This window comes from Pristiophorus japonicus, chromosome 3 (assembly GCF_044704955.1).
Source record: "Pristiophorus japonicus isolate sPriJap1 chromosome 3, sPriJap1.hap1, whole genome shotgun sequence".
Classification (NCBI taxonomy): Eukaryota; Metazoa; Chordata; class Chondrichthyes; family Pristiophoridae; genus Pristiophorus; species Pristiophorus japonicus.
In genome coordinates this window covers 239,771,455-239,795,656 of record NC_091979.1, presented here as the reverse complement: position 1 = coordinate 239,795,656, position 24,202 = coordinate 239,771,455, and the positions used below count along the sequence as shown (strand labels likewise).

Below are 24,202 nucleotides of genomic sequence, written 5' to 3'. Positions count from 1 at the left end.
TTATTTTGAACATAACAATTGGCGATGAGTAATAGATCACGAACTTTCACGCGGTTATGGCTGCCGTTGGTATTCTTGAGAGATTTGTTGAGTGTGATGATTGGGAAGCCTTCATTGAGTGCCTTGACCAGTACTTCGTGGCCAACGAGTTGGATACAGAAGAGACCATGGTCAAGCGCAGGGCGATTCTCCTCACCGTTTGTAGGTCCATGATATATGGCCTCATCAAAAATCTGCTAGCACTGATGAAACCAATGGAGAAGACATATGCAGAGCTGTGCACGCTGGTTTGGGAACACCTCAAGCCGAAGGAGAGCATCTTAATGGCCAGGTATCACTTTTACACACACCATTGCTCCGAGGGCAAGAACGTGGCGAGCTATGTCGCTGACCCAAGACATCTTGCGGGATCGTGCATATTTGATGGACTTTTGGGGGAAATGTTGCGGGACGTTTTCGTGCTTGGAATCGGCCACGAGGTCATTCTTCGCAAACTGCTGTCTGCCGAATCCCTAGATCTGAGCAAGGCCATCACGATAGCCCAAGCTTTCATGTCCACAAACGATAACACTAAACAGATATCTTTGCATCATCGAAGTTCACCGGCAAGTACTGTGCATAAAATAACGCCTTCAGCAGGCAGAAATGTACATGGCAGGACCTACACGCCTGCAGAGGCCAGATCTAGGATGACTCCGAGTCCTCTGCGAATCCATTAACACCATGTTGGCGCTGCGGGGGTAATTATTGTGCCGATCAATGTCGATTCAAGCACCACGTGTTCAAAGGATGCGGAACAATGGGGCACCTCCAGCGAATGTGCAAACGTGCTGCGACTCACCACGTGGCAGAGTCGGCAGAAGATGACCGATCCGGCGCGGGTCACGCTGAACGAGTAAGAGTGGTAACTCAACCCGAGGCTGAAGAGGAAGTGTATGAGGTACGCACCTTCACCACCAAACGCCCTCCGATAATGTTGAAAGTCAAATTAAACGGCATTCCACTTTCCATGGAATTGGACACACGGCGAGTCAGTCAATTATGATCCAGAAGACTTTTGAGAAACTGTGGGGCAACAAGGCACAATGGCCCAAACTGAGCCAGATTCACACCAAGCTGCGCACTTACACCAAAGAGCTCATACCAGTCATTGGCAGTGCGGCAGTGAAGGTATCGTTTGATGGAGCTGTGCATGATTTATCACTATGAATTGTACCAGGCGATGGCCCAACATTGTTCGGCAGAAGCTGGCTAGGAAAGATCCGATGGAACTGGGACGACATCAAAGCACTGTCTTCGGTGGATGATGACTCATGCGCCCAAGTGCTAAACAAATTCCCGTCATTATTCGAGCCAGGCATTGGCAATTTACTAGCGCCAAAGTGCAGATTCATCTAGTCCCTGATGCATGACCCGTTCATCACAAGGCCCGAGCGGTCCCATATATGATGCGAGAGAAAGTCGAGATCGAGCTGGACAGACTGCAACGCGAGGGGAATATAACGAGTGGGCCAGTCCAATTGTTCCGGTGTTGAAAAGCGATGGGTTGCATATGCGTCCAGAAGTTTATCCAAGGCTGAAAGAGCCTACAGTATGGTTGAGAAAGAAGCATTAGCATGCGTATACGGGGTTAAGAAAATGCACCAAACCTATTTGGACTCCGGTTCGAGCTCGAAACCGACCACAAGCCACTCATTTCGCTTTTCTCAGAAAGCAAAGGTATTAACACCAATGCTTCGTCCTGCATCCAAAGATGGGCACTAACGTTATCTGCGTATGACTATGTAATCAGTCACAGACCAGGCACTGAGAACTGTGCGCATGCCCTCAGTCGGCTACCATTGCCCACCACCGGGGTGGAAATGGCGCAACCCGCAAACTTGCTTCTTGTAATGGATGCTTTTGAGAGCAAAGGGTCACCCTTCAAGGCTCGCCAGATCAGGACCTGGACTAGCCAGGACCCTGTGCTATCACTCGTAAAAAGCTGTGTTCTCAATGGGGGCTGGTCGGCGGTTCCCGGGGGAAATGCAAGACGAAATTAAGCTGTTTTACTGACGCAAGGATGAAATGTCCATCCATTTGGATTGTCTCCTATGGGGGAAATCACATAGTTTTGCCAAAAAAAGGCAGGAAAACATTTATACGCGAACTACACAGTATCCACCCAGGCATAGTCATGATGAATGCTATCGCCAGGTCGCATGTTTGATGGCCCGGCATTGACTCGGAATTGGAGTCATGCGTACACCAATGTAACACTTGCTCACAGTTGAGCAATGCACCAAGGGAGGCCCCACTGAGTCTGGGTCATGACCCTCCAAACCGTGGTCCAGGGTCCACGTAGATTTTGCTGGCCCCTTTCTAGGAAAGATGTTCCTAGTAGCAGTGGATGCTTACTCTAAATGAATTGAATGTATAATAATGTCATCATATACGTCCACTGCCACCATTGAAAGCCTCCGGGCCATGTTCGCCACCCATGGTTTGCCTGATGTCCTTGTTAGTGACAACGGACCATGTTTCACCAGCTCGGAGTTCAACGAGTTCATGACCGACAATGGCATTGCATGTCAGGTCTGCCCTGTTTAAGCCCGCATCCAATGATCAAGCGGAATGGGCAGTCCAAACTATCAAGCAGAGCTTGAAACATATGACGGACGGTTCCCTGCATACCCAGTTTTCTCGGATTCTGCTCAGCTAGTGGACGTGACCCCACTCACTCACTGGTGTTCCCCCGGCAGAATTGTTAATGAAGAGAGCACTCAAAACCAGGCTCTCCTTAGTCCACCTGGATCTGAATGATCATGTAGAAACCTGGTGTCACCGGCATAACATGTACCATGATCGCACGGCTGTATCACGTGACATTGAGGTTAATGACCCTGTGTTTGTACTTAATTACGGTCATGGTCCCAAATGGGTTGCTGGCACTGTTTTAATCAAGGAGGGGAATAGAGTGTCTGTTGTCAAACTTTTGAATGGACAAATGTGCAGAAAGCATTTGGATCAGACCAAACTGCGGTTCACTGACAACCAAGAACAGTTTGAAGAGGACATTACTATCATTGATCCACCAACACACACCCAACCAGCAATCGACCTCGCTGTCAACCACGAGGATGAACCCACCATGCCCGACAGTCCGATCAGACCAGCCGTGCTGCAGTGCAGCTTTGATCCGACCAACTCACCCATGCCAGGACTTCAACTCAGGCGATCGACCCGGGAACGTAGAGCCCCGGATCGCCTCAACTTGTAAATATCTTGTATCTAAGACTTTGAAGACTTTGGCTGGGGGGAAGGGGGGGGGGGGGGGGGAAGTGATATTATGTATGTAAACTTTACTAGTGTGTAAGACTTGCCACCAGGGGGCGCATCTGTGGGAGACCCATGGGCCACCTGCACACCCCGGGCAAGCAGGTATAAAAGGCAGTCTACCATGTTGCTTCCTCACTCTGGAGTTACATTAGAGAGACCATGGTCACAACAGTTTGAGCTTACAGTGTACAGTCTTGTGGAGTTATTCTGAACATAACTGGGGAGGGACGTCCCTGGGGATTTGTGACTGGGTTTGGAAAGAGCTACCACAAATCCAGACATTTGCAAACTGGTGTCCAATGCGTAAATTATTCCCAATTGAAGCGTTTGTGCTGACTGGGTGAATGGAAAATATCTCTTTGCTGATGTCAAGAGGTTGACAGACTTCGTAATCCCAGCCTCATAAATTATAATGGCTTCTGGTGCTATTTCAGAGCACATTATATGAGAGTCTACTGCACAATGAGCACAAGTATCCTTTTTTATTAAAGAATCCGTCTGTGTCTGAGAAAAGTGTTGTGTATCTGTAAAGCATGCACTCCCATGTTCCGCCACCAGGGAGCACACCCCCTGAAGTTCCAAGGGATCCCAGCATGCCTTGGGAGCACTGTATATAAACCGGCCCCTAAGGCCTGTTCCTCACTCTGGAGTGTCTTAATAAAGACTGAGGGCACTGTTACTTTAACCTCCCTGTGTGCAGTCTCATCTGTGTTCGGAACACAATAACTGACGACGAGTATACGAATCCAATGCAAAGATGCAGCAAACTGTGGGCATCCTGGAGAAGTTCTGGGAGGGTGAGAACTGGGAAGCCTATGTCGAAAGGCTAGACCAGTACTTTGTAGCCAACGATTGCTGGACGGAGAAGGAAGCGCTGCAAAAAGGAGAGCGGCCCTCCTCACAGTCTGCAGGGCACCGACCTACAACCTCATGAAGAATCTTCTGGCTCCGGTGAAACCCACAGATAAGTCATATGAGGAGCTGTGTACACTGGTTCAGGAGCATCTTAACCCGAGGGAGAGCATGCTGATGGCGAGGTATCGGTTCTACTCGTGCTAGTGATCTGAAGGTCAGGAAGTGGTGAGCTACGTTGCCAAGCTAAGGCGACTTGCAGGGCAATGTGAGTTTGATGGCTACCTGGAGCAAATGCTCAGAGACTTTTTTGTACTGGGCATTGGTCACGAGACCACCCTACGAAAACTTTTGACTGTAGAGACACCGACCCTCAGTAAGGCCATTGTGATAGCACAGGCATTTATGTCCACCAATGATAATACCAAACAAATCTCTCAGCACACAAGTGCTAGCAATGTTCACAAATTAACTGGAACTGTGTTTGCGAGCAGAAATGTACAGGGCAGAACCCACGAGTCTGCAACTGCCAGCAGGCCTCAGGTGACCCAGAGTCCCCAACAAAGGATGAATGCAAATCAATTCGCACATTTGTCGACGTTGTGGAGGCTTCCATTCATCCTATTCATGCCGCTTCAAAGGGTATGTTTGCAAGAGCTGTGGAACAATGGGGCACCTCCAACGGGCTTGCAAATGAGCTGCAAGCTCTGCAAAACCTGATAACCACCACGTGGCAGAGGAAGATCAGTCCATGGTGGATCAAAGCAATTTCGAGCCTCCAAGAGAGTAGGCAGATGCTGAAGTACACGGGGTGCACACATTTTCGACTAAATGTCCACCTATAATGCTAAATGTAAAATTGAATGGCTTACCCGTAGCCATGGAACTGGACACTGGCGCTAGCCAATCCATCATGAGTAAAAAGATGTTTGAGAGACTGTGGTGCAACAAGGCACTCAGACCAGCCCTGAGCCCCATCCACACGAAACTGAGAACGTACACCAAAGAGCTCATCACTGTCCAGGGCAGCACCATGGTCAAGGTCACCTACGAGGGCACGCTACACGAACTGCCACTCTGGATTGTCCCGGGCGATGGCCCCACACTGCTTGGAAGGAGCTGGCTGGACAAAATCCGCTGGAACTGGGATAACTTCCGAGCGCTATCACATGTCGATGAGGCCTCATGTACCCAGGTTCTTAACAAATTTCCTTCCCTTTTTGAGCCAGCCGTTGGAAACTTTTCTGGTGCGAAGGTGCGGATCCACTTGGTCCCAGAGGCACGGTGGTTTTTCAAGACGACATATTGATCACGGGTCGGGACACCGTTGAGCACCTACAAAACCTGGAGGAGGTCCTCCAGCAACTGGATCGCGTAGGGCTGCGGCTGAAGAGGTCGAAATGCGTCTTCATGGCAACAGAAGTGGAGTTTTTGGGGAGAAAGGTCGCGGCGGACGGCATTCGGCCCACAGACGCCAAGATAGAGGCTATCAGGAACGCGCCCAGGCCAAAGAACGTCACGGAGCTGTGGTCGTTCCTGGGACTCCTCAACTATTTTGGTAATTTCCTACTGGGGTTAAGCACTCTCTTAGAGCCCCTACATGTGTTATTGCGTAAAGGTGAGAACTGGGTATGGGGAAAAAAACAAAGTAATTGCTTTTGAGAAAGCCAGAAACATTTTATGCTCCAACAAGCTGCTTGTATTGTATAACCCGTGTAAAAGACTTGTGTTAGCATGTGACGCGTCGTCGTATGGAGTCGGGTGTGCATTGCAGCAAGCCAACATTGCGGGGAAGTTGCAACCTGTCGCCTATGCCTCCAGGAGCTTGTCTAAGGCCGAGAGGGCCTACAGCATGATTGAGAAAGAAGCATTAGCGTGTGTGTTCGGGGTAAAGAAAATGCATCAGTACCTGTTTGGCCCCAAATTTGAGCTGGAAACCGATCACAAGCCCCTCATATCCTTGTTCGCTGAAAACAAGGGGATAAATACTAATGCCTCAGCCCGCATACAAAGGTGGGCACTCGCGCTATCAGTGTATAACTATACCATCCGCCACAGGCCAGGCACCAAGAACTGTGCAGATGCTCTCAGTCGGCTACCATTACCCACCACGGGGGTGGAAATGGCACAGCCTGCAAAATTGTTGAAGGTGGCGCAGCCTGCAGACTTGTTGATGGTCATGGAAGGGTTTGAAAATGATAAATCACCTGTCACAGCCCGCCAGATTAGGACTTGGACCAGCCAAGATCTTCTGCTGTCCCTAGTAAAAAAACTGTGTACTGCATGGGAGCTGGGCCAGCATCCCTGTTGAAATGCAAGAGCTAATCAAGCCGTTCCAGCGGCGAAAGGACAAGCTGTCCATTCAGGGACACAGCCTGTTGTGGGGTAACTGCGTAGTGCTACCAAAAAAGGGCAGGGAGACGTTCATCTCGGTTCTCCATAGCACACACCTGGGTATAGTAATGATGAAAGCGATAGCCAGATACCAAGTGTGGTGGCCTGGTATCGACTCTGACTTAGAGTCCTGTGTATGGCAATGCAGCGTGTGTGCTCAGTTCAGCAACGCGCCCAGAGAGGCACCACTAAGTTTGTGGTCCTGGCCCTCCAGACCATGGTCGAGGATCCATGTTGACTATGCGGGCCCGTTTCTCGGTAAAATGTTCCTGGTGGTGGTGGATGCTTTTTCAAAATGGATTGAATGTGAAATAATGTCGGGAAGCACCGCCACCATTGAAAGCCTGATGGCCATGTTTGCCACCCACAGCTTGCCTGACATACTGGTCAGTGACAACAGACCATGTTTCACCAATGCCGAATTTAAAGAATTCATGACCCGCAATGAGATCAAACATATCACCTCGGCCCCGTTTAAACCAGCCTCCAATGGGCAGGCAGAGCGGTCAGTACAAACAATCAAACAGAGCCTTAAACGAGTCACAGAAGGCTCACTCCAAACCCGCCTGTTCTGAATACTGCTCAGCTACCGCATGAGACCCCACTCACTCACAAGGGTGCCCCCGGCTGAGCTACTCATGAAAAGCACACTTAAAACCAGACTCTTGCTGGTTCACCCCAACCTGCATGATCAGGTAGAGAGCAGGCGGCAGCAACAAAATGTAAACGATGGTCACGCCATTGTGTCACAGGAAATTGATTTGAATGACCCTGTGTATGTGCTAAACTATGGACATGGTCCCAAATGGATCGCGGGCATGGTGATAGCTGAAGAAGGGAGTAAGGTGTTTTTAGTCAAACTAGACAATGGACAAATATGCAGAAAGCACCTTGACCAAACGAGGCTGCGGTTCACAGACTGCCCTGAACAACCCACAGCAGATACCACCTTTTTCGAGCCCACAACACACACCCAAAGGATCAACGACAACACCCCGGACCAGGAAATTGAACCCATCATGCTCAACAGCCCAGCAAGGCCAGGCTCACCCAGCAGCCCTGCAGGGCCAAGAACACGCCAGCCCAGCGAGGGCATAGCCAACACACCAGAACAGACATTTGTACCGAGGCGGTCCACCAGGGAAAGAAAGGCTCCCGACCGCCTCACCTTGTAAATAGTTTTCACTTTGACTTTGGCGGGGGAGTGATGTGTATCTGTAAAGCATGCACTCCCATGTTCTGCCACCAGGGAGCGCATTCCCTGAAGTCCCAAGGGATCCCAGCATCCCTTGGGAGCACTGTATATAAGCCAGCCCCTAAGGCCTGTTCCTCACTCTGGAGTGTCTTAATAAAGACTGAGGTCACTGTTACTTTAACCTCCCTGTGTGCAGTCTCATCTGTGTTCGGAACACAATAAAAAGCTTAAAAGATACAAGTGTAGGAAATGGAAATAGCCAGTGATATAAACAGTCCCGCATATCGTCCGCGTCTGTCATTTTCCAGATGTCTCTCTTCAAACGTCACTCTGTGCCAGAGGTGCAGAACAAAATGTTTGGAAACTGAAATCGCATCATCCTTCCATCAGGGTTCTTTTGACCCGGAGCCTGAAATTTCCTGACCTCTAATCTGCCTGGATTTTCACAGGCATTGCTTAACCGGCGGCCTTAAAGTGGCAGACCCAGCTAGCACAGCTAAACAGATGAGTTTATACCACGGAGTCCCGCTGTGGAGACCGAGAAGAGTCACGGCGGGATAAATGCGGCATTGATTGGTCTGGAAATGTTTCAGTGATCCAGTCTGGTACAATCCTGCAACACAAGAATTAGCAGCAGGAGTCAGCCATACGGCCCCTCGAGTCTGCTCCGCCATTCAATGACATCATGGCTGATCCACTTTCCTGCCCGATCCCCAGATCCCTTGATTTCCCCTAGAGTCCAAAAATCTATCTATCTCAGCCTTGAGTATAGAAACATAGAAATTTACAGCGCAGAAGGAGGCCATTTTGGCCCATCATGTCCGCGCCAGCCGACAAAGAGCCGCACGGCCCTCGGTCAGCAGCCCGAAAGGTTACATATGAACCAATGAACAATGACGGAAAGGCAAAGAGCACCCAGCCCAACCAGTCCACCCCACACAACTGCGACACCCCTTACACTGAAACATTCTACACTCCACCCCAACTGGAGCCATGTGATCTCATGGGAGAGGCAAAAACCAGATTAAAAACCCAGGCGAATTGGGTGAAAGAAATCTGGGAAAATTCCTCTCCGATCCATCCAGACGATCGAAACTAGTCCAGGAGATCACCCTGGCCATATTTGATTCCTTGCAGTACTTACCATCGTATCTGCGCCGGCCAACAAGAGGTTATCCAGTCTAATCCCACTTACCAGCTCTAGGTCCGTAACCCGGCAGGTTACGACACTTCAAGTGCCCATCCAAGCACCTTTTAAATGAGGTGAGGGTTTCTGCATCCCACCCTTCCAGGCAGTAAGTTCCAGACCCCCACAACCCTCTGCATATATATTCAGAGACTCAGCATCCACAGCCCTCTGGGGCAGAGAATTCCAAAGATTCACCACCCTCTGAGTGAAGTCTCAATCAACCAATGCTATTTCCCCTTTTTGTGTGAATCCTCCATCAGGCATTGCTGCTTTAGTCACTATTACACTGTAAGCTTGCGCTGGGATTCATCACCCAGCATCGTACTACTAAATCCAGAGAATATTTACAAGGATGTTACCAGAAATGCGAGGGTATACATATCAGGAAAGGATGAACAGGCTGGGTCTCTTTCCTCTTGAAAAAAGAAGGCTGAGGGGTGACCTAATGGAGGTCTTTAAAATTATGAAAGGTTTTGATAGAGTGGATACAGAGAGAATGTTTCACTTGTGGGAAAGAGCATAACTAGAGGCCATCAATATAAGATATTCACCAAAAATCCAACAGGGAATTCAGAAGGAACTTCTTTACCCAGAGAGTGGTGAGAATATGGAACTCGCTACCACAGGGAGTGGTTGAGGCAAATAATATAGATGTATTTAAGGGGAGGCTAGACAAACATATGAGGGAGAAGGGAATAGAGAGTTATGCTGATAGATTTAGATGAGGAAAGACAGGAGGAGGCTCGAGTGGAGAATAAACGCCGGCATTGACTGGTTGGGCCGAATGACCTGTTTCTGTGCCGTATATTCGATGTAAATGCAGATAACTTATCCAGATCACTGCCTTTTAGACCTACTTTGTTTTATGAATTTGAAGGGGGTAGTGTTAACCTAATTTGCAGGGCGGGCGGGGTTGGTTGGAAGGGAGACCCTACAGTATCGGGTGGAACACTGGTTTTATACACCCTGCCCGATATTCAATCACTTGAACAGAGAGTAAAATCAAGCGGGGAGTAAAACAAGCATTGCACATGGTGCCATCTGTTTCCCGACGGGCAGGTTACTGAGTTAGCTCCTGAGATAAGGGAGCAAGACATAAGAACATAGGAATTAGGAGCATTGCACACAGTGCCATCTGTTTCCCGACGGGCAGGTTACTGAGTTAGCTCCTGAGATAAGGGAGCAAGACATAAGAACATCGGAATTAGGAGCAGGAGTCGACCATTCGGCCCCTCGAGCCTGCTGTACCATTCAATAAGATCATGGCTGACCTTCGACCTTAACTCCACTTTCCCCATATCCCTCAATTCCCTTAATATCCAAAAATCTAGCGATGTCTGTCTTGAATATACTCAAAGACTGAGCCTCCACAGCACTCGGGGATAGAGAATTCCAGAGATTCACCACCCTCTGAGTGAAGAAGTTTATAAGGAGTTTCCCATGTAAATGCCAGGATCTGAGAAGATTGGAATCCAAAGTGAAACAAGCCCCAGAAACAGGGTTACTCCTAACTTGCTAATTTTTAACTTTTTTGTATATATCCACACCATAAAACAGATTCTTTCTTATCCCTCACATTCTGCCTTTTAAGCACATACTCCTGATTAGCCAGCACTTAAAAGAAACGTGTAACTATGCTAGCGCACTCCCTAAATATTCACGTTCCTCTCACGCGCTGGCAATTACCAACTGTTCAGCTGGGATGATTTAGACTACAGACATGATCATAGACATTAAGCTTCAGTAATTTAAAAAGTAATCATTTTAATCTTACCAATTTTGATCCTTGTTCTTTCCCCTCCCCTCCCGTCCCAGAATGTGTTTGTTGAGTTCTTCTTGTTCCACGGGTGCCTCAGTCACGTGCTCGTTTCTCCGATGGCAGTTCTTGTTGGTGACTCCGATATTCCCATTTTCATCTCTTTCAGACCCATCTTTCGTTCAAAATGCTCATCCTTGTTTAGCGTTAGGACACTGGGGATAACTCCCCTGCTCTTCTTCGAAATAGTGCCGTGGTGTCTTTTACATCCATCTTAAAGAGCAGACGTTTAACATCTCATCCAAATGATGGCACCTCCGACAGTGCGACTCTCCCTCAGCACCGCACTGGGAGTGGCAGCCTGGATTTATGTGCTCAAGTTCCTGGAGTGGGACTTGAACCCACAACCTTCTGACTCCGAGGCAAGTGTGCTGCCCACGGAGCCACAGCTGACACTGTAGGTGGGTCCAGAGGAGGTGTAAATGTGACCGTACTTGATCAGCTCCGCTGGGCAGGCCACATTGTCCGCATGCCAGATACGAGACTCCCAAAGCAAGCGCTCTACTCGGAACTTCTTCATGGCAAACGAGCCAAAGGTGGGCCGAGGAAACGTTACAAGGACACCCTCAAAGCCTCCCTGATAAAATGCAACATCCCCACCGATACCTGGGAGTCCCTGGCTAAAGACTGCCCTAAGTGGAGGAAGTGCATCTGGGAGGGCGCTGAGCACCTCGAGTCTCATTGCCAAGAGCATGCAGAAATCAAGCGCAGGCAGCGGAAAGAGCGTGCGGCAAACCTGTCCCACCCACCCTTTCCCTCAACGACTATCTGTCCCACCTGTGACAGAGACTGTGGCTCTCATATTGGGCTGTTCAGCCACCTAAGGACTCATTTTAAGAGTGGAAGCAAGTCTTCCTCGATTCCAAGGGACTGCCTATGATGATGATGGCTGATCTTCGACCTCAACTCCATTTTCCCACCCGATCTCCATAATCCGTTGATTCCTCCAGACTCCAAAAATCTATCTCTCTCAGCCTTGAATATATTCAGAGACTCAGCATCCACAGTCCTCTAGAGAAAGGAAAATATCCAGCACAGAAGGAGGCCATTTGGTCCATTGTGCCCGTGCCGCCTCTTTGAAAGAGCGATCCAATTAGTTCCCCTCCCTCCCCTGCTCGTTCCCCATAGCTCTGCAAATCTTTCCTCTTCAAAATTCCCTTTTGAAAGTAATTATTACATTAAATTAGTAGACCGCCTTTTCATTCAGTGCATTACAGATCATAGCAACTCATTGTGAATAAAGATTCTCCTCATCCTCCCCCGTTCTGGATTTGTTTCCAATTATCTTAATTATCTGTCTCCCCTGATTACCGACCCTTCTGCCACTGGAAACAGTTTCTCCTTATTCACTCTATCAAAAGCCTTCAAGATTTTATCATGTCTCCCCTCAACCTTCTCTGTTCTAAACATATTTTAAAACTGTATTTGAAACCCAACTGTATTTGCTCGTGACTTGCTCAAGCAGCACGTCATCATTGATCATGCTTGCAATCAAGAACATGGGAGGAAAAAGAAACAAGGGAAGAAGAGAAGGTTAGAATGAACGGGGAGAGATGGTAAAGAGGAGAGAGCTTGGAAGGGGAAGGAAATAACTAAGTCAGAAATGGAGAGAGAAATATGGAGAGAGGAGGAGGAGACGTGAGGAAGAAGGAACGAGAATGCAAAGGGGAGAGAGGGAGCGAAGGGAAGAAGGATAAAGAGGTAGAGAAGAGAACTGAGAGTTTGAGAACATAAGAATTTAAGAAATAGGAGCGGGAGTACAGAGGGACCTGGGGGTCCTTGTGCATGAAAAACAAAAAAGTTAGTATGCAGGTACAGCAGGTAATCAGGAAGGCAAATGGAATGTTGGCCTTTATTGCAAGGGGGATGGAGTATAAAAGCAGGGAAGTCCTGCTACAACTATACAGGGTATTGGTGAAGCCACACCTAGAGTACTGCGTACAGTTTTGGTCTCCGTATTGAAGGAAGGATATACTTGCATTGGAGACTGTTCAGAGAAGGTTCACTAGGTTGATTCCGGAGATGAGGGGGATGACTTATAAAGATGGGTTGAGTAGGTTGGGCCTCTACACATTGAAGTTCAGAAGAATGAGAAGTGATCTTATTGAAACATATAAGATAATGAGGGGGCTTGACATGGTGGATGCAGAGAGGATATTTCCACTCATAGGGGAAACTAAAACTAGGGGACATAGTTTTAATTGGGTGGCCCCTTACTCTAAGACTGACATGAGGAGAAATTTCTTCTCTCAAAGGGTTGTAAATCTGTGGAATTCTGTGCCCCAGAAAGCTGTGGAGGCTGGGTCACTGAATATATTTAAGGTGGAAATGGACAAGTTTTTGAGCGATAAGTGATTATGGGGAACGGGCAGGGAAGTGGACCTGAGTCCTTGATCAGATCAGCCATGATCTTATTGAATGGCGGAGCAGATTCGAGGGGCCAAATGGCCTACTCTTCCTATTTCTTATGTTCTTATGAGTAGGCCATCCAGCCCCTCGAGCCAGCTCCGCCATTCAATAAGATCATGGCTGATCTTCAACCTTAACTCCACTTTCCTACCTGATTTCCATATCCCTTGATTTCCCTAGAGTCCAAAAATCTATCTCTCTCGGCCTTGAATATACTCAATGATTTAACATCCGCAGCCCTTTGGGGCAGAGAATTCCAAAGATTCACAATCCTCTGAGTGAAGCAATTCCTCCTCATCTCAGTCCTAAATGGCTGACCCCTTATCCTGAGACTATGACCCCTGGTTCCAGACTCTCCAGCCAGAGGAAACATCCTCCCTGCATCTACCCTGTCAAGCCCTCTCAGAATCTTGTATGTTTCAATGAGATCATCTCTCATTCTTCTAAACTCCAGAGAGTTTAGGCTCAATCTCTCCTCATCGGATAACCCTCTGGAGAAGGGTATCGCCCTTGCTGTTGATGCCCTGCCTTCCAGGGGATTTGCAGAATCTTGTGGCGACATCGTTGGTGGTATTTCTCCAGCGATTTGAGGATAGACGCACCAATGTTAGTGTTCTCGATCAGGCCAACATCCCCAGCATCGAAGCACTGACCACACTCGACCAGCTCCATTGGGCGGGCCACATTGTCTGCATGCCGGACATGAGACTCCCAAAGCAAGCGCTCTACTCGGAACTCCTACACGGCAAGCAAGCCCCAGGTGGGCAGAGGAAACATTTCAAGGACACCCTCAAAGCCTCCTTGATAAAGTGCAACATTCTCACCGACACCTGGGAGTCCCTGGCCAAAGACTGCCCTAATTGGAGGAAGAGCATCCGGGAGGGCGCTGAGCACCTCAAGTCTCGTCGACAAGAGCATGCAGAAAGCAAGTTCAGGCAGCGGAAGGAGTGTGCATCAAACCAGACTCCCCACCCACCCCTTCCTTCAACCACTGTCTGTCCCACCTGTGACAGAGACTGTAATTCCCATATTGACGGTGCAGTCACCTGAGAACTCACTTTTGGAGTGGAAGCAAGTCTTCCTCGATTTCGAGGGACTGCCGATGATGATGGTGATGATGCCCTGTCTGAGATCAGCTAATCAAAGACCAGAAAATGAGCCTGGGCTTGCACGAGTCTCTGTAAAGCTTAACTCTTCGCTGGGTGAGCCAGGCATCCACGTCTTTAATTGCTGCTGTTCAAACTAATGGGGATGTTGAAAATGCTTTTTATTTGCACTCAGCAATTAGTCTGTGTTTGGGTTAGATTATGGTAAACATGTGGCTAGGAGCTTTTGAAAGACTTGAGTAATGTATGGAAAAAAATCTCTTCCATTGCAGTCGGCAGGGATATGCAGGGATTAAAAAAAAAAAATACGTGGTGGGTCAATGGGTTGCCAAGGGAGATTTTCTAGATTGTGCAGTGTAATAAAAATACAATCATAGAATCATAGAAATTTACAGCACGGAAGGAGGCCATTTCGACCCATCGTGTCTGCACCGGCCGACCAAGAGCTGTCCAGCCTAATCCCACTTTCCAGCTCTTGGTCCGTAGCCCTGCAGGTTATGACACTTCAGGTGCACATTCAAGTACTTTCTAAATGTGGTGAGGGTTTCTGCCTCTGCCACCCTTTCAGGCAGTGAGTTCCAGACCCCCACCACCCTCTGGGTGAAAACATTTCCCCTCAAATCCTCTCTAAACCTCCGACCAATTACTTTAAATCTATGCCCCCTGGTTGTTGACCCCTCTGCTAAGTGAAATAGGTCCTTCCTACCACTCTCTCCAGGCCCCTCATAATTTTATACACCTCAATGAGGTCTCCCCTCAGCCTTCTCTGTTTCAGAAGAGGAAGTGTGTCAGCCGTGGTTCAGTGCATTCCACTCTCTTCTCCGAGCCGGAATGTATGGCAAAGAATATCTTCCAGCAGTTGCCTCTGGTTCAAGTCCCACTCCAGAGACTTGAGCACAAAAATCCAGGCCTACACTCCCAGTGCAGTGCTGAGGGAGCGCTGCATTGTCGGAGGTGCCGTCTTTCATATGAGACGTTAAACCAAGGCTCCGTTTGCCCTCTCAGTTGGATGTAAAACTATTTTGATGAAGAGCCAGGGGAGTTCTCCCTGGTGTCCTGGCCTCAATCAACATCACTTTAAAAAAAAACAGACTATCTGGTTGTTATCACATTGCTGTTTGTGGGAGTTTGCTGTGCGCAAATTGGCTGCCGCGTTTCCTACACTGCAACAGTGACTACACTTTGAAAAAGTAATTCATTGGTTGTAAGCCGCTTTGGGATGTCCTGTGGTGATGAAAGGCGCTATATAAATGCAAGTCTTTATTTAAAAAAAAACACTTGTATTTACATTCTTGCATCTCAGAAATATCTCAAAGCAAAACTTAATCATTTTGAAGTGCAACCACTGCTTTTATGCAGGCCAACATGGCAGCCATTTTTTGCATGGCAACACCCCACAAGCAGCGATCGGCTGAATGATCAGTTAGTCTGCATTTGGGGGCGGTGATGGAGGGAGGAGCATTGTCTTGGACAATTGTCTTTAAATGATATATATTTGTTCCCTCAGGCTTCCCTGTGCGTCGCTGTGGGTTGGAAATGTTACTGTGCATGTCAAAGAAAAACAGCTTAAAGATCTGTTTAGAAAGTAAGTATAAAACATACTCGGCGTTTGTATTTACAGATTGCCAAACTGCTCGTATTTTGCTTGAGTTGAAATGTAGCCCAAATCAATGGGACTGAAGTCTCTCTCTGCTGGTTCTGGTTTCTAAGTGAGTTGTGATGGGGAGGTTGCAAGCTAGGTTCCAAACAACTGCACATTCACATGTTCGAGTTAAAAGGGCAGGGGATTGGGGCTAAGTGAATAACTCCCTTAAGAGTTGGCATAGGCACGATGGGACAAATGGCCTCTTTCTGTGCTGTACAATTCTGCGATTCTAACACCGTCCGGATTGGGCAATTACATTACATAAGAACATAACAAATAGGAGCAGGAGTAGGCCATACTACCCCTCGAGCCTGCTCCATCATTTAATACGATCATGGCTGATCTGATCATGGACTCAGGTCCATCATCATCATCATAGGCAGTCCCTCGAAGCGAGGATGCCTTGCTTCCATGCCAAAAAAGGATGAGTTCACAGGTGTTTCAATGAAGGACCCGAACTACATCCTGAAGGGTGGAAGATGTCTGTGCATCGATTTTTTAATGTGTGGTGGCCATTGCACACCAGCCACCACACGGGCTTGACAGCTAGGTTTTGGTCCATTGGCAAGGATTACCCAAGACGATTGGAGACCAGCTCTGCTGCACGGATCTAGAGCGCACACATATCGCAGTGTGGGCTGGCCCATGCTGCCCTTGGCCCCCTGGCCCCAAACTCACGTCTCCCCTGGGCCCCAATCACGTCCCTCTACAATCTCTCGCCGCTCCTTCGTCCCAACCTCGCCACTCCTGCTGTGCCTGCCCATGCTCCAATCATCGACCTGGACCTTGATGACATCACTCTTCGCTGCCGTCGCCCTCCTGCACCAGCTCACACTGCTCCCTGAAGCAGTGTGCCTCCACGCTGCTCCCGAGGCCGCTCCTTTTATGGCCTCAGGTCCACTTCCCTGCCCGCTCCCCATTGGGCAGAAATTGTGGGCGGATGCCCATGTGCAACGTGCAAAAAATCTGGTGGTCTGGGAGGTTCGTCGATTCGTGGCTCCTGGGCCTTTCTGGGTACCCGTTGGTAGAGGCCCACGTATCCCGGGGTGCAGGCGGTTCGCGAGCGTCCCTGGAATCACGTGGGCCGGCCCAACCAATCATAGAATGGGGATCCCCATTCATACTTCTGGTGATTCTGTATGTATGGAACTCCCATAAGTATGAATGGGGATCACTTAAAAAATACACAAACACATGAAATTAAACTTTTTTAATTATATACTTTACATTAATTTAAATGGCATTTAATTAAATATTTTTAAACAAAAATTTAATTTTTTGAAAAATAAATTATATGTTTTAACAGTGCTAAAAAATAACCTAACTTTTTTGCACAGGGTTTTCAATGTATAAATGAGTGATTTAAAATTTAATTTTTCTGTTTTTTAAAACTCTTACGCTGGTAAAAGCAGGCCTTACGCTTGCTTTTACCAGGCATAAGAATTTCAAGGGCATTCGCTGGGCAGAAGTCCAACTCTCAGCCCGCAGAGGCCCTTTTCCTGGGGATTCATATGATCTGTCGAGAGGATTCTTGACCGATCGCAAGTTCGAGCTTTCAGCGCGTGCGCAGTGCGTGCCTAACCCAGGAACGTGCGAGGCCCATAGGGGCCGTAAGTTCAGCACCATAATCACCCCGGTCCAGTGGGAAAGCTCTCCTGAAGTTGGATGCGTTCCTTGGACCGGCTTGAAGAGTGAACCCCTTGCTTTACCTGACATCAGAGTGTCTGCAGCTGAGCACAAGTATCCAAAGGCAGACATTAATTGCATCCAACATCACCAATAAAAATAAAAAGATTTAGAGAGTATCATGATCTTGTGCTATTTTAAAATCAATCTGTGCAAAAAAGTTATTCATTAACTTTAAAGATGTTTTATTTGTTTATTCTGCTTGATAGCCTCGGGCATTTCCTTGGATGTGGGCATCGTTGGCAAGGCCAACATTTATCACCCATCCCTAATTGCCCCTTGAGAAGGTGGTGGTGAGCCATCTTCTTGAACCGCTGCAGTCCGTGTGGTGAAGGTGCTCCCACAGTGTGGTTAGGGGAGGGAGTTTCAGGATTATGACCCAGCGACGATGAAGGAATGGCCGATATATTTCCAAGTGAGAACGATGTGTGACTTGGATGGGAATGTGGAGATGGTGATGTTCCCATGCTCCTGCTGCCCTTGTCCTAGGTGGTAGAAGTTGGGAGGTGCTGCCGAAGAAGAACGAATATGTCAGAGAATATGACCTCTCCCTTGCATATCGCTGATCTTATGTTGCTGTTTCTCTCCCCTGAACTTCTCTTTTTACATCTCTCTCAAACCTTTCTGTTTTGCTCTCACGTCTTTTGGCCTTTATTGCAAGGGGGATGGAGTATAAAAGCAGAGCAGTCCTGCTACAACTGTTCGGGGCATTGGTGAGGTCACACCTAGAGTACTGCGTACAGTTTTGGTCTACGTATTTAAGGAAGGATATACTTGTATTGGAGGTTGTTCAGAGAAGGTTCACTCGGTTGATTCTGGAGATGAGGGGATTGACTTATGAGGAAAGGTTGAGTAGGTTGGGCCTCTACTCATTGAAGTTCAGAAGAATGAGAGGTGATCTTATTGAAACATAAGATAATGATGGGGCTCAACAAGGTGGATGCAGGAAGGATATTTCCACTCATAGGGGAAACTAAAACTAGGGACATAGTATCAGAATAAGGGGCTTCCTATTTAAAATTGAGATGAGGAGGAATTTCTTCTCTCTGAGGAATTCTCTGCCCCAGAGAGCTGTGGAGGCTGGGTCATTGAATATATTTAAGGCGGAGATAGACAGATTTTTGAGCGATAAGGGAGTAAAGGGTTATGGGAGCGGGCAGGGAAGTGGAGCTGAGTCCATGATCAGATCAGCCATGATCTTATTGAATGGCGGAGCAGGTTCGAGGGGCCAGGTGGCCTACTCCTGCTCCTATTTCTTATGTCTTTTTGTCGAGAAAATCAGTGGCTCCCATCTCATCTGGTCTCCCATTCTCTCCTACTTTGCCTCATTTCCCCCTCGCTCCCATTGCAACCCATACCCCTGCACATTTCCACGATTTTTGCCCTTCCTACCACCCCCTCACTGATCCTTTTGTCCTTCAAACATCAACTTGCATTTACATAGCACCTTTTGACGTAGTCAGAAGTCCCAAGGCGGTTCGTGAGAGGGTTATGAAACAAAATTTGACACCGAACAGCATCAGAAAATATTGGGGCCAGGTGACCAAAAGCTTGGTCAAAGAGTTAGGTTTGAAGAGAGGAGCTTAAAAGGAGGAAAGAGAGGTGTAGCGAGGCGTAGAGGTTTAGGGAGGGAATTCCAGAGCTTCATCATCACCTTAGGCAGTCCCTCGAGATCGAGGAAGACTTGCTTCCACTCTAAAAGTGAGTTCTTAGGTGACTGAACAGTCCAATATGGTAATTACAGTCTCTGTCACAGGTGGGACAGACAGTGGTTGAAGGAAAGGGTGGGTAGGGAGTCTGGTTTGCCTCACAATCCTTCTGCTGCCTGCGTTGGTTTCTGCATGCTCTCGGTGATGAGACTCAAGGTGCTCAGCGCCCTCCCGGATGCTCTTCCTCCACTTAGGTCGGTCTTTGGCCAGGGACTCCCAGGTGTTGGTGGAAATGTTGCATTTTATCAGGGAGGCTTTTGAGGGTGTCCTTGAAACGTTTCCTCTGCCCACCTGGGGCTCGCTTGGCGTGTAGGAGTTCCAAGTAGAGCGCTTGCTTTGGGAGTCTTGTGTCAGGCATGAGAACAATGTGGCCTGCCCAGCAGAGCTAATCGAGTGTGTGACCAGGCCAACATCCAGAGCTTGGGGCCCAGGCAGCTGAAGGCACAGCCACTAATGGTGGAGCGATTGAAATCCGGGATGCGCAAGAGGACAGAATTAGAGGAGCGCAGAGATCTCGGATCAACCTGATTACCTGCTGTCTCCTCCCCTACCCTTGCACTGCTGTCACTCAGCACATCCCCTAACTCGTCCATCGATTCCCTCCACTCCTGCTCATGTGCACAATCTGAATTCAGCTCAGAGTCACAGCTCTAGTTAATTATATCAAATCCACACCCAAGCTTTTGGCAGAGGCTGAGGCCTTTTAGTAAGAAGTCTAATGAAGGCATTAAGAGACACAATTTATTATTATTTAAAATGTAATTATAGTATTGTTAAATACGTTTTTAATATTTTTAAAATTTTGTTTCAACCTTTATTCTTGACATTCAAAATGTCAGCTACTGAGAGAGGATGCAATGTCAGCTGAAAAAGATTTTCGGGAAATAATTTTGAGTGATTTATGGGAACCAGATTAAACAATCTCAAAATAATATATTCGAACTGGAAAATAGTAGCTATTGTGTGTCACACCATATGACACCTTTAACATTGGAACGACCTGTCACAGTGCCACCTACAGGAGTAACAGGTACTGCAAGTACCTGTAATGAGTTTTCAATGAAATGCGTGACCCAGTTACCAAATTTAATATATATCATGGATAGATTAAAGTAGATTTTAAGGAGGATTTAATAGTTAAGAGATCTGTGGAGAGAGAAACAGAGTTAACATTTCAGGTCGATGACCTTTCATTACAAATGGAAAATGTTAGCGATGTAACAGGTTTTAAGCAGGTACAGAGGCAGGGAAAGGGCGGGAGGGAAGGAAGAAAGAACAAGTGGGAAGGGCTGTGATAGGGTGGAAGGCAGGAGAGATTAAATGTCGGTTGTGGGTTCATGTTCCACTCGAGAGACTTGAGCACAAATTTCTAGACTGACACAGCAGTGCAGTGCTGAGGGAGCGCTGCACTGTCGGCGGTGCCATCTTTTGGATGAGACGTTAAACCGAGGCTCCGTGTGCTCTCTCAGGTGGACGTAAAAGATCCCACGGCCACTATTTCGAAGAAAAGAAGGGGAGTTATCCCCGATGTCCTGGGCCTAATATTTATCCCTCGATCAACATCACTTCAAAAAAACCCCAGATTATCTGGTCATTGTCACATTGCTGTTTGTGGGAGCTTGCTGTGTGCAAATTGGTTGCCGTGTTTCTTACATTACAACAGTGACTGCACTGCGAAGAAAGAAAGTACTTAATTGACTGTAAAATGCTTTGGGACGTCCTGAGGTCATGAAAGGCGCTATATAAATGCAAGTCTTTTACGCAGGGAATGGATTGAAGCAGTATAAAGCAATTGGATTCAAGTGCAGCAAGAATGTAAAGATTTCTGAAAAATCTCCTGGTTAATGACTGCCTACTAATGTTCAACCTCATTTAGTCCTATTTGCACTTTTATATTCTCCTCCAGGAGAACTCATTCTCGCGCGCATACTCTTGCCATCGCGGGGTTAACAGTCACGCGCTCATCGAACACTCCCTCTGTAGTTTATCTGCATCAACATGGTACAGCTGCTCTTTATAGAGCGATTTTCAAGCTTGTTGCACGTACCTGTACTGTACAGAGAGAATGCTGTCGGAGGTGCCGACTTTCTCCCTGCGATTCAGGGAATCCCTGATGTCAGTTTTCTAGATAATGACACCGGCACAAAAAATAAGCGGTCTGAAATAGGGAAAGGCAAAAATAAACACTGACATTGTATAATTTAATGTTTCACTTGCCCTGTCGAGACGCATTGCTCAAGAGGCTTTGAACTAATGATATATTACATCATGCGGTGTTTAGTCAAAGGCTACACGATAGATGTGTACCGTGCCCAGGGAACGATAGCTACTTATATCTTGCCGAAGACCGCCCTAAGTGAAGGAAGTGCATCCGGGAGGGCGCTGAGCACCTTGAGTCTCATCGCCGAGAGCATGTAGAAATCAAGCGCAGGCAGCGGAAAGAGCGTGCGGCAAACCTGTCCCACCCACCCCTTCCCTCAATAACTATCTGTCCCACCTGTGACAGAGACTGTGGCTCTCATACTGGACTGTTCAGCCACCTAAGGACTTATTTTAAGAGTGGAAGCAAGTCTTCCTCGATTCCAAGGGACTGCCTATGATGATGATGATGATGATACTTTGCTCAGAACCTGCGTCCGTTCTGCCTACTCTCGACTAGATTAACAAAAAACAAATGTCGGCCCTGAATTCGCGGCCCCTATGGGCGGGTACAAGGTGCGCACGCGCTCGTAGGGGACCCACATGTTCCGGGTTAAGTTGTGCGAAGCGCATAAACCCGGAATTTGAGATCTGTCAAGAATCCTCTCGACCGATCGCACGCATCCAGAAGTGAAGGGCCTCGGCGGGCAGAGAGTTGGGGCTATTTAGAACATAAGAAAGGAGTAGCCAAATGGCCCCTCGAGCCTGCTCCGCCATTTAATACGATCACGGCTGATCCAATCATGGACTCAGCTCCACTTCCCTGCCCGCTCCCCATAACTCTTTTATTCCCTTATTGGTTAAGAAACTGTCTATCTCTGTCCTATTTGCCCAGCGAATGCCCTGGAAATTCTTACGACTGATAAAAGCAGGCGTGAGGCCTGTTTTTTTAAAATCAGCGTAAGGCTTTTAAAGGACAGAAAAATATTTTTTTTCAAGACTTTAAACATTTAAATCCTGTTAAATAAGGCAAGTTCATTTTTAGACCCCTTAAAAAAAAATTTTAATTTATTTTTCAAAAAATTACATTTTTGTTTTAAATAATTAATTCAATTCCATTTTGATTAATTTTAAATATGTGATGTTTTTAAATATATATTTTAAGTGTTTGTGTGTTTTGTGTGTATTCCCATCCATACTTATAGTGATCCTGTGTATACGGAACTCGCCACAAGTATGAACGGGAACAGCCCTGCTTGGATTGGTTGGGCCGGCCCATGTGATCCCAGGGACGGGTGCGAAGCGTCTACATCCCCGGGATAGGTGGGCCTCTACGCAGGCCTTCACCTGGAGGCCCAACACCACAAGTCTCCGAACCTTCCGGAGCACCAGGTAGATTCATGTAAAATTTTTCAAGTTGCCCGCGGGAAGCCTCCGACCGCAATGTATGGGCCGTTGTCTCGTTCACCGGCCTTATCGAATCCAGCAGCTTCTCTTTGGGTTTACCATTGGCCACGTGACAGTTGCATCTTGGGAAGCAGCTGCACTCGCGCAGCACATAACCTGACGTAAAAACCGCGCGATTCCACTTTAGCAGAAGTGAGAGATTGCCATCCATTCGAAGTGTGGTCACATTAGCGCCAGCTCGTTTACATTGGCAGACAACAGCACTCCGTTTTGCTTTTGATATTCAAATTGTTTTCTCATCTTTGGCTTCAGATTCCGCCCCCCCCGGGTCTCGCCCTGACCGGTCTCTCTAACCGCCTCCAGCCCTGCAACCCTCAGAGGTCTCTGTGTTCCTCTGTGCTCAGTGTCAGATGTGACTCAGTGGGCAGCACTCTCGCCTCTGAGTCAGGAGGCTGTGGGTTCCAGTCCCACTCCAGGGACTTGAGCGCATAAATCTAGGCTGATACTCCCAGTGCAGTGCTGAGGGAGTGCCGCACTGTCGGCGGTGCCGTCTTTCAGATGAGATGTTATATCGAGGCCCCGTCTGCTCTCTCAGGTGGACGTAAAAGATCCCACTATTTCTAAGAAGAGAAGAGAGGAGTTATCCCCGGTGTCCTGGGCCAATATTTATCCTTCAATCAACATAACAAAAACAGATTATCTGGTCGTTATCACATTGCTGTTTGTGGGAGCTTGCTGTGCGCAAATTGGTTGCTGCGTTTTCTACGTTAAAACAATGATAACACTCCAAAAGTACTTCATTGGCTGTAAAGCGCTTTGAGATGTCCGGTGATCATGAAAGGCGCTATATAAATGCAAGTCCTTTCTTTCTAAATTTCCTTCGCTCCACCATTGGCAGCCATGCCTTCAGCTGCCTCGGCCCTAAGCTCTGGAATTCCCTCCCTAAATCCCCCCGCCTCTTTACCGCTCTCCCGTCCTTTTAAGATGATCCTTAAAACCTTATGTGGTTCGGTGGCAAATTTTGTTTGACAGTCACTCCTGTGAAACGCCTTGGGATGTTTATAAGAATTAGGAGCAGGAGTAGGACATATATTGCCCTTTTCCGCCTGATCCCCATATCCCTTGATTCCTCTTGAGTCCAAAAATGGTATCTATCTGAGCCTTGAATATACTTAACAATTCAGCATCCACAGCCCTCTGGGGCAGAGAATTCCAAAGATTCACAACCCTCCGAGTAAAGAAATTCCTCCTCATCTCAGTCCTAAATGGCCGACCTCTTATCCTGAGACTGTGACCCATAATTCTAGACTCCCCAGCCAGAGGAAACAACCCTGTCA

General features: G+C 47.7%; 1 protein-coding gene across 1 annotated transcript in view; it reads left to right on the top strand.

Annotated features, from left to right (window-relative positions):
* Nucleotides 1-24,202, top strand: part of LOC139255526 (uncharacterized) — a 170,795-nt gene that overhangs the window by 109,999 nt on the left and 36,594 nt on the right. Inside the window, exon 11 of the mRNA XM_070873948.1 lies at nt 15,787-15,864. Coding sequence (XP_070730049.1) covers nt 15,787-15,864 — 78 coding nt within the window. The remainder of the gene's footprint in view (nt 1-15,786; nt 15,865-24,202) is intronic.